The 10,885-nt window shown below is 38.8% G+C and overlaps 1 protein-coding gene across 1 annotated transcript in view; it reads left to right on the forward strand.

The window, feature by feature from the left end:
- The first annotated feature begins 1,348 nt into the window (after window positions 1–1,348).
- septin5a (septin 5a) overlaps window positions 1,349–10,885 on the forward strand; it is an 11,478-nt gene continuing 1,941 nt past the window's right edge. The window contains exons 1-7 of the mRNA XM_025053410.1: window positions 1,349–2,234; window positions 4,824–4,914; window positions 6,050–6,136; window positions 6,996–7,119; window positions 8,926–9,060; window positions 9,139–9,256; window positions 9,369–9,548. Coding sequence (XP_024909178.1) covers window positions 2,160–2,234; window positions 4,824–4,914; window positions 6,050–6,136; window positions 6,996–7,119; window positions 8,926–9,060; window positions 9,139–9,256; window positions 9,369–9,548 — 810 coding nt within the window. The 5' untranslated portion in view covers window positions 1,349–2,159. The remainder of the gene's footprint in view (window positions 2,235–4,823; window positions 4,915–6,049; window positions 6,137–6,995; window positions 7,120–8,925; window positions 9,061–9,138; window positions 9,257–9,368; window positions 9,549–10,885) is intronic.

Below are 10,885 nucleotides of genomic sequence, written 5' to 3' on the forward strand. Positions count from 1 at the left end.
AGGCACAAAGTATATTTTGAATAAATGCGAAACAACAACAGGCTAAACATATGAAAATAAGAATAGAATATTATAAACCTCAGCCGTAGAAGAATGCAGTCTGGAAATATCAGCACATTTAGCATCAGCACACATTAACATGTTGTATATGTTATAGAATAGGATTAACAGGAAAACTATGTTTCAGAGAACTCATCAAAGTCTCCCCTGACTGATCAGGTCCTGGTCCCTAAACTAATTTATAATCCCGTTTTGCATGTGTATAACAGCTTGGGGGGTGGAACGGGGAGGTGGGGGGGGGGTTAATGGTGGTAAAGACTATTGTGATAGTATTTTGAGACATCTGTTCTATTCTTTTTCTCAGCCTCGACAGACTCGCCCTCGTTCGCATGCGTTTAAGTCATGAAGAGTGAAAAGCCTTTGTCTCCCTCCTGTGGAGTAGAGCGGTACTGTCACATCCTGTACGTGGCACGGTCACTGGCTCTCTCACTGGGGGCTGGTGGAGGATGTTTAGCTGCTTTTATTTCACAGAGGACTGAAGTTCTGCTGCCCACATCATGTTGGAGACGGACACACCCACGTTTTATACACACACACACACACACACACTGACACACACACAACCGCCACATCTGGAAACAATCAACCCCAACCTCTGCCATGACATGATATTCCTCATTCACCTCTTCACAGACACACGCTCTCTGTGACACACACACACACACACACACACACACACACACACTCAAGCTAAACCTCTAGCTCAGCGAAAGCGTGTCTTTTTTTAACCGTCATCATTTCTGTTCAAATTACACCATACATTCACCATAAGAGCTTATTTTCAGACCTTCCAGGGCAGATAAAAGTATTTTGGGATTTTGTTTCATGCGAGCCATTACAAAGTTGTTTTTTCTTGACAGTTTTTTTCTTCAACTAACATAAGGCTCGGGGACTGAAAAAGAACACGATATGGATGATAAAATAATTTGCTGATATGAAGTTAAGCCCTTTCAAATGTAAATGTTTGAACAACTTAAATACAAAATAAAAATATTTTGTTAGCTAATTTTCTTTTGTCATGGGTCAACACAGTGGACTAGCCTCACTTAAGAGGAAGGTCACCGGTTTGAGCCTCGGTGGAAGTTGATTCATGATTTTAACTTTTCACCCTAACTTGACCACGGCGTGAATCTGAGTGTGAAAGGCTGTGTTTCTATATATGGAGATGTGATGGACTGGTGAACTTCTCAGGTTAGAACACCGCCCTCACCAGATGATTTCCAGGATTGGCTCCAGCTTCCTTTATGACCCAGAAGAGAATTTTGTGGTGAAGGAAAGAAAAAAAAAATCACATGTATCAAGGCACAGGGACATTTTCTCAGACGTGCAGCTGAAGTGCAGTAACGTCTTCTGTCCAGACTGTTATTGTTGAACACAGACACCAACACCTCAGACTGACAGGTGAACCTTTCTGATAATCACAGCGATCAGGTATCGGTCCACAGGCCTGAGCTTGTGGAGCTTTTGAGTCTGCGGCCGTTGCTTATTTCTGCGATCGTATGGCATTCTCCCAACAACGCCTCTATTGTTCCACATTATTTTACACTGGGCAGAGCTGTTTACGCTGTCTGCCCGTCTGCGCCGTCTCTTCCAGATGTTCATTTCCCTCAGCACAGACTTTTATTTTCTACCAGTCTGAACTGGGGGAGGGCATGGAGTCTGAATGAATGACTTTCTTTTAGACTTCTCTCTCTTTCTCTTCCATCCCTGCCCCGTTTCCTTTCTCAAATTGCCACCTCTCACTTGTCTCGCTCTCTCTCACTCTCTCTGTCTCCCTTTCTTTTACTCCCTCTATTCACATTTCCCTCCCTCTCAGTGAGAATTCCTTCGTACCTGTCTGAACAGGGAAACTCTGAGAGCTGCAGGGCGGAGGAAGGAACGTAGGAAAGAGAGAAAGCGTAAGAGGGCAGGAAAAAGAAAGTGGTATCATCGAGAGAAGGAACCCAGGAGGGCACGTAGACAGAGACACACATCGGTTTCAAGCGTTTTTCCTGTGAAAATCTGCAGGGTTTTCTTTTTTTTGTTTTTTGTTTTTTATACCTGCCTGGGTTTTGTCGTTGCTTTCCGAGACCCGTGGCTGTTTTGGTCTGTGGTTTAGGATGGATGCCATCATGCTGCAAGAAAAACTGGTGGAAAGGCTGCTGTGCCCGCGAGTGAGAACGGCCAGACAAAAGGTAAAGGTCAAGATTTGAGTCAAGCCAAAACCAACAGAGAGGAATCTTGGAGTTTAGGATATCAGAAAAATGTCGTGATCCAGCGTAGGATACCAGGATTTGACAGCATCATGGTGTGATCTCCACCTTGGACTGGGTTTTATCTTTGTTAGCTGTTTGTGTTGAGACAGATTCACTGCAGAAACTTTCCAAAATGTTTTGACTTATTAACAGCTTCCCTTCATTTTGATTCATGGCTCTTTGGCAATGTGTGTGTATGTGTGTGTGTGTGTGTGTGTGAGTGTGTGTGTGTTTATGTGTCATGCAGTTATTGCACTGCCTGCATGTTTTTCTGTGTGCGTGTGTACACTGGTATTTATGATATTGTGGGAACAAACATCACGTGAGGACCTGCTACAATACAAGGACCAAAAAAAGCTGTTTATCATGTAGTTCTCTGTTAGCAATTTTGGCTAGCTACTAGCTATTTTGCTACATTCTCGCTACATCTTTATATTTTAACAGATTAACTCTGTGTGGTATCTGGGTCTTGTGATGTTTTTGCTATTTAGCTGTTTTTGACGTACGTTTTGCCAGTACCCATTTTTATGTTTTTGGCAAACTTTACCCATTACTTCTTCTTCGTGACTCTGCTTATCTGTAATCATCCTACATCACTTTCCATTGTGTCACATGTGATGGAGAAAACATTTAAAAATAATTTGCTCAACATGGCAAAGGACATTCAAGATATATGTATTTCAGGACTTTTATTAACATTTAGGTTTTTGCCAAATATCTGAGAAAAGATTTGATTTTAAATTCATGGACAGATTGATGTCTTTTATAGGACATGTTGTCATGTTCCATGGCTGGTTCAAAACTCTGGTCTCTGGATTTTCAATTTGTGTTGCAATGAAAAGTGAAGAAGAAACAGATGATGATCAAAATAAAAGTTTGTCCCTACAAGTCATTAACACCAGTATGTGTGTGTCTGGTACAACTGTCTTTACGGTGACATTTTCTGGGTCCTCACTAATTTTTTCTAATGTTAAATCTTGGAGTCAGGTTTAGTTTTCAGTTAAGATAAAGAAAAAGATTGGTAATATATTTGAAATAGTTCATTCCAAAGCCACGGTCTGAGGAATGCATTTTGTCGTTGTGATTTGCTTACAAAACAAACAAAAAAAAAACGTTGGCTGTCTGTGCGTGTGTGTGTGTGTGCAGTCCTGAACAGTCGGAGCTGTCGGAAATGCCTGTGACAAGTTTTGACAGTGTGTGCGGATGCTGACTGCGTGCTGGACAGGAGTGTTTGCACAGTTAAAGAAGAGCTTTTCAGTTCTGTTGAAAGCAGCTTCTCTGTGTGTGTGTGTGTGTGTGTGTGAACAGTGGCTGTGGGGCCTCGAGTGTGTATTTATATCTACACATGTCAGCACGCAGCAGTGCTGTGCGGCGGACATGACGTTGTGCCAAACGCAGCACTGAGAGCTACTGTCCCACTCTGTGAGACGCTGCTGTCCTGTTGTCTCTCTGTGTTTCTCACACATTTTTTGGAAAATCTGAGAAACTCTGACTTCTCTCGGATGCCGGTGGAGGAATGTCGCACACGTGTTTTTCCATGTACTCGTAAATTTTCTGTTACGAACCCAGACCATCTTTTGTGGTGATTTAATAGCATCAAAAGCAGCCGGTTTTAATTTGCAGTCCCATTAAAAATACAATTATTCTGTGTCTGCTTCTATTTTTGAGCTGACGTTTTCTTAATCATTGACAGAGAGAAAACATGGAAAACTACTCAATAAAAGGCAACAATTGTTTTGACATTTTACAGCATATCGTAGCCGTAATCTGCAAACGTTTATTTGTGTCTAGTCATAAGATAATCTCAATTATAATTTTAATGATAATTAAATAATAATAATAATAATTTGAATTGCTCACAGAAAACTAAATATATATATATTATATTAAGATATCTGTGATACAAAATAAAATGTAGTTTTAATGATGAGTTCTTTCCTTCGAGACAGACGATACAGTAGAGGCTAATGGAGATATGAGGGGAGGAGGACGAGGGAGGAAGGGAGTGGAGAGAGTTGGCCCGTACATAGACACTTGATTCCGTAGGGTACCTTACACTACGTAACTTACATAAACTTAAAATTAAATTAACCTAACACAATACAAAAGACTCACAGGAGAGGCGTACAGAAGTCGACGAACACGTGAAGTGAACGACTGATGCGGCGTGGGCTGCTCCACGTGCTCGGCCACCTAGTGTCAGTTTATGAAAGTGTGCTCGTACCTCGAGTCTTTACTCGTATCTCGAAGCAATGATTTGTTTGAAGGCTTGCTCGTATCTCGAGGTTCCACTGTATAATTAAGTGACTCAACATTGACTTCGTCCTCCACAGAAATCTTTATTTTTACTCCTTTCTAAGGAATAGTGTAAAAAAAATGTCAGTATGTATTTAAATGTATATGTTGGTATATGTTTTTGTCTCTTAAATGAACTGATTGACTGACCTTACATTTATTCTCTCACGTCAGGTATAATCGCAGTGTTAACACTTGTCTTGTTTTTCCTCTTTTGTGTCTTTTGCTGTTCAGGAAAAACAATATGTGGGTTTTGCCACTTTGCCCAACCAGGTCCACAGGAAGTCTGTGAAGAAAGGTTTCGACTTCACTCTGATGGTCGCAGGTCAGTCTGTAGATGAACAGTTAAGAAATATAAAGAGATCATTAATGTTTGAATACAGCCCATTTCTGCTGCATTAAAGAACGTTTGATTTAATTTTAATTTTATTTTTTCTGTGAAAAATTAAACCCCAGTCTTGTTCTGTGCATAGATTTCCCAATAAAAAGTTTTCCTTTAAGGGTAACATGAAAGGTTCCAGAGACAAATTAAATATAGAAAAAAATAAATCTTCAAAAAAAATTATTTCTCTTCATGCACTCCATTTAAGTCCAAACATTTCTTCTCTAATGCTTTGGTTAAATTCCTTCACTGTGGAATTCTGGGGGATGTCTTTGGCACAAGGTGACGACCTGCGTCTGTGCTTCATCTGAGAACTGGAACAGAGTTTCCTTTTTAAAATGTTTTTTTCAATTTTGAAAAATAAATTAAGGAGAAATATTTAAAAAAAAAATTTTTTTTGAAGACACCAAACACAGCTCAACGTTTGAGAAAAACATAATGACAAAACCTGTCCTTAAAACCTATTCATGCCTTAAACTTCACATTTATGGTATTAGAACAAACATCTTTTAAATTGTTACATAAATATAAAATAAATATAAACCTATAATGAACATTTAAAACTATGTTCTACTGTGTCCTTTTTCCTGACAAATTAAAATCCAACAATTATTAACCAAATGTGAATTTGATCTATTTGTTAATACTGTTAAAATATATTTGTTCTATTTCATATTTTTATATTTGTTATCAAAGTCAAACTGTGTTTTGTCTTTAAATATTATATTTATTACAGTTTTAGCTTCACTCAATCGATTACTGTCTTTGACTCTGTGACAAAAATGTTCCACACATTCCTATTGTAATGAACTGGTTTGACCACAAACATGTTGAATCCTGAGAAGTGATTCTGTTATCTCCCCTACCATCACATCATACAGTACAGTAAACACACCATACATACATTAAATGTACTTCACGTACTCACAAAAACAAGAGAAGTGAAGTCAGTGCATACCAAACATTTGGTTCCAACAAAATTAAATGTGTTTTTATAATCCAATAGTTAATATTCTGTGGTTTTATTTCCTGTTGTTGGATCAACACAGGCTGTAACTGCAGTGTGTCTGTGTTACAGGAGAGTCTGGGATGGGTAAGTCCACCCTGGTCAACAGCCTGTTCCTCACAGACCTTTACAAAGACAGGAAGCTACTCAACGCCGAGGGTGAGTCTTTACCTGGTACCTCCGTAGATACATTACTCTATGGGTAGATTACTCTATAGGTAGATTACTCTATAGATAGATTACTCTATAGATAGATTACTCTGTAGATATATTACTCTATAGGTTGATTACTCTGTAGATATATTACTCTATAGGTTGATTACATTATAGGTAGATTACTCTATAGGTAGATTACTCTATAGATATATTACTCTATAGATAGATTACTCTACAGGTAGATTACTCTATAGACATATTACTGTATAGGTAGATTACTATGTAGATAGATTACTCTAGAGGTAGATTACTCTATAGGTAGATTACTCTATAGGTTGATTATGCTATAGATAGATTACTGTATAGGTAGATTATTCTACAGGTACATTACTCTATAGATAGATTACGCTGTAGATATATTACTCTATAGATAGATTACTCTATAGATAGATTACTGTATAGGTAGATTATTCTACAGGTACATTACTCTATAGATAGATTACGCTGTAGATATATTACTCTATAGATAGATTACTCTATAGATAGATTACTGTATAGGTAGATTACTCTATAGATAGATTACTATATAGGTGCATTACTATATAGGTAGATTACTCTATAGGTACATTACGCTATAGATATATTACTCTGTAGGTAGTTTACTCTCTAGGCAGATTACTCTCTAGGTAGATTACTCTCTAGGTAGATTATTATATAGGTAGATTACTCTCCAGGTAGATTATTCTATGGGTAGATTACAGATACAGTATATAATATTTCTTGTACATGTGTATAAAGGCTTTTCCTATGATTGGCCATGATTCTCGTCTTCTCATCTTCTTTCTTCTTCTCCCTTGTTCAGAGAGGATCAACCAAACAGTGGAGATCATTAAACACACAGTGGACATTGAGGAGAAGGGAGTGAAGCTCAAACTGACCATCGTAGACACGCCAGGGTTTGGAGACGCAGTCAACAACAATGAGTGGTGAGACTGAAGACCTGCTGCTCCTCAACCTGTGTGTCTGAATCTACAGCTCCTGAGAAACTGTCAGTGAAGGGGTCTTAACACACACGAACTGGCCACAAAGAGAGGAACCATTTTTAATATTTTTTTTTTTCAAATTACTTATTTTTGGATGACTATTTTTAATCTTAATACTCAAAGTTTTTTTCAGCTTGATCCCTCTGGCCTTTTATTATTTGCCCAGTGGTCCATTTATCTCACTGCCATTTTGCAGTGGCAGCGTTAGCCTTCACTGGATGTCAGTGGTTGGTGTGAGATGTGATCCGGAACAATTGCCGTATTTGCACTTTGCTCCTGTGTCCTCCTTCTCTTCCTGCAGTACTTCAGTACAATTACAGCAACGTTTTTCCCACGTAGACAAGAATCAGACAGTAAAGGTGCAATCAGCTGTTTTTGTTGACAGAGAAATGACACTGCAACCCTATTACTTTTTTTACATTGTGGAAACAAATCCTGTGTGACAGAGAAAACCAGTTATGACCAGATTCGTTTAAACTCAAAAAAAAAAAAAAAAAAAAATCATTAATCAAATGTTTTTGCTGCTGAACACACTCACAGTACAGTACAGTACAGTACAGTACAGTACTGTGCAACAAATGGTATTGTTTTCAGTAATGTTGTTTCTCTGTTTGTAAACAAATCACCCCACACATTATCTTCATACTAAAAAATAATAATGTGCTATTAAAGTATATATAAATAAAAATAAATATACCATATTTTCCACACTATAAGGCGCACTTAAAAGCCTTTAATTTTCTCAAAAATCGACAGTGCGCCTTATAACCCAGTGCGCCTTATGTATTACTTCTGGTTGCGCTTACTGAGCTCGAACCAATTTTATAAAGCCAAACCACACAGCGCATCACACATGATGGCACACAACTGAAGCACACTGGGAGCCAACAATGACGTTTAACAGTTAAACTTTACCTCTGTTAATTAACAATTAGAAGATGCTCAACAACAATTGTTACATATGGTTGTGTAACCCAAATCCGTGCAACGTCGCGTCATTCTACCCAACACCTGGAGACTCTGAGTTGTTTTTTTTTTAATTGTCGATGTATGGTGCCATGCAGGGCAACTCAGACGCATGGCTGTCGATTTTGTTGTGGACAAAATCTCTTTTTATTCCTCCTTTTTTTATCGATGAAGGCAAAACACACACTCTCTGCAAAATAACGTCTGCACTGCCGCACAGAACAGCGTCAAAACAATAACACGGTGACCACCCAGAACAAAAATAGTGACAACCGCCTGACTCTGGGGGGGGGGGCAAACAATAGCGTCCTCCAGTGTCCAACTTAGGTCACTACCCGTTTCCACAAATCTCTATCCCTATTGATCTGCGATAATCGCTGACTGTTTTCTTTCGCTTAATGCGCCTTATAACCCGGTGTGCCTTATGTATGGAAATAGACCCGTTCATTGATATTGCGCCTTATAATGCAGTTCGCCTTATGGTCCGAAAAATACAGTAATATATTATTTCAATGTATATAATATATTGAATATATTATATTGATTTTCTTCTAATAGGCTGATCCCGCCCCTCCTCCCAAACTGTATCTGTATCAGTTGCGTAGCATGGCCAGATTTTAAGATAAAAAAAATGACAATAATTACTTCAGGTGACCACAGTACCACGTCTCTTTAGAAACATCTGAGAAGATTATAAGAGTTTGTATAACTTAAAGGTTTGGTAGAAAGTGTTTTTAGGTGGTGTGTGACCCACACGTTGCACTCTGTTTGTGTGTATCCCAGCTGGAAGCCCATCACAGACTATATTGACCAGCAGTTTGAGCAGTACTTCAGAGATGAGAGCGGACTTAACAGAAAGAACATCCAAGACAACAGAGTCCACTGCTGCCTGTACTTCATCCCTCCATTTGGACATGGGTAAATACTCACACACACTCACACAAAAAATACTACTGTGCTGCTCCGTCCTCTCATCCTGGACTTCCGTTTTCTCAGGCTGCGTCCAGTGGATGTAGAGTTTATGAAGGCTCTGCATGAAAAGGTTAACATCATTCCACTGATCGCCAAAGCTGACTGTCTCACACCTAATGAGATAAAGAAGCTGAAAGACAGGGTAAGTCTGAGAACTGCTCACGATTAGCTGTGATGGATTATCACTGGGATTACAGCAGATCACATACATTTGATTCTGATCACAGTGAGTTTGTGTGTGTCTGTAATTTCAGATACGAGAAGAAATTGACAGGTTTGGGATCAAAGTGTACCAGTTTCCCGAATGTGACTCTGATGAAGATGAAGAATTCAAACAACTGGACAAAGAGCTGAAGGTGAGTCATACGATGATGACACGACATTTCTCGCCCTCGTGCTCTTTCCATTGCCTCTTCCTCTGTTCAGAAACATGGTTCTCCTAATTATGCTTAATAGTAGGGATGTCAGATATCCGATACTCCGATATTGTCTAAACACTTAATTTCCCATTCTGATATCAACTGATACCAATACAGACCTATTTATTTGTCTGTACAAACCGCTGTATGAGTATGTGATTAATTAAATGAGCTGCATTGCTGCCATCTAGTGACCTTCGCTTCAATATACAGCTGTTTATCCCCCAAACTATTTTTAGGGCACAAATCATTTGGTAAAATAAATAAAAAATAATTCATTATTGGAGGGGAAAATGATAAAGATTCTTACAAATATTACATAATTATGCTAATATCGGGGCGATAGTCTCGGTCGGCCGATATTATTCGACATTCCTGGTTATTAGAATCACATTTATTGAAATAACTATTTGAATTTTAATAGACTTTATGATGAAGACCTCAGAGGTGAAGGTGGTTGGTTTAACGGTAGAGGAGGCAGAGGAGACGATGAGACTGGGTGAGAGGCAGATGATCTGCTGTGGCGACCTCTGAAGGAAGTGGTCGGAACAAGAAGATGAAGAAGAATGGGTTTAAATATGGCTACATGAAAGTCTACTGGTTGTCACTTTTGACCCTGAGTCTAAAGAAAGTTCTTCAGCTGCTTCTTTTATACTTGAGTTACAGTTATAACTGAAAATGTTTTTGTTTGTTGACAAACAGTTGGAATGGATGGGATTAGCTCAGTGGAAGTAATAATTTATCCTGCCATCACTGGTGAAGCCCTGCAGCCCAAACTGTCATTCATTCTTTTGTGTTTATTTTTTAACTAAATATTTGACTGACAGCTGCTTCGACATCATCACATTAATAGCTTGCCATAATGAAGTCTAAGATTTAATTTGTGCTGTGATCAAGATTCTTAAAAATCATTTTTCTATTCACACCCTGTGAAGCAAAGTCAAAGGGTTGGGCCTCAGTGGTTAAAGGATTGGCCTTGAAATGGCAGGATTGTTGTTCGAATCCCAGGCCTGGCAGAGCTGTGGTATGTTGAGCAAGCACCAAAATGAAAAAACCACAACATGCCGCTCCTGTGTGTCTGTTGTTAATCATGGGGTACTTTCCCTGAGCAGCGTTTCTTACGGCTTTAGTGCGAGGAAGAAAAAAAATATACAGTTGCCAAATCTCATGCATGTATTTAAATGATTTCTGTGTGAAAGTGTATTTGTTCGGCACCATGAGGGTTCAATAAAACAGCACACGTTGTCCTCAAACTGCTGATCACGTAGAAAAACAAAGACTTTATCTGAAAAAACAAACCCTTTCTCAGCTTTCTCAGGTCGGACACGGGTTAAAATAAAAACAACTGTCTC

The sequence above is a fragment of the Cynoglossus semilaevis genome, chromosome Z (genome assembly GCF_000523025.1).
Source record: "Cynoglossus semilaevis isolate Cse_v1.0 chromosome Z, Cse_v1.0, whole genome shotgun sequence".
Classification (NCBI taxonomy): domain Eukaryota; kingdom Metazoa; phylum Chordata; class Actinopteri; order Pleuronectiformes; family Cynoglossidae; genus Cynoglossus; species Cynoglossus semilaevis.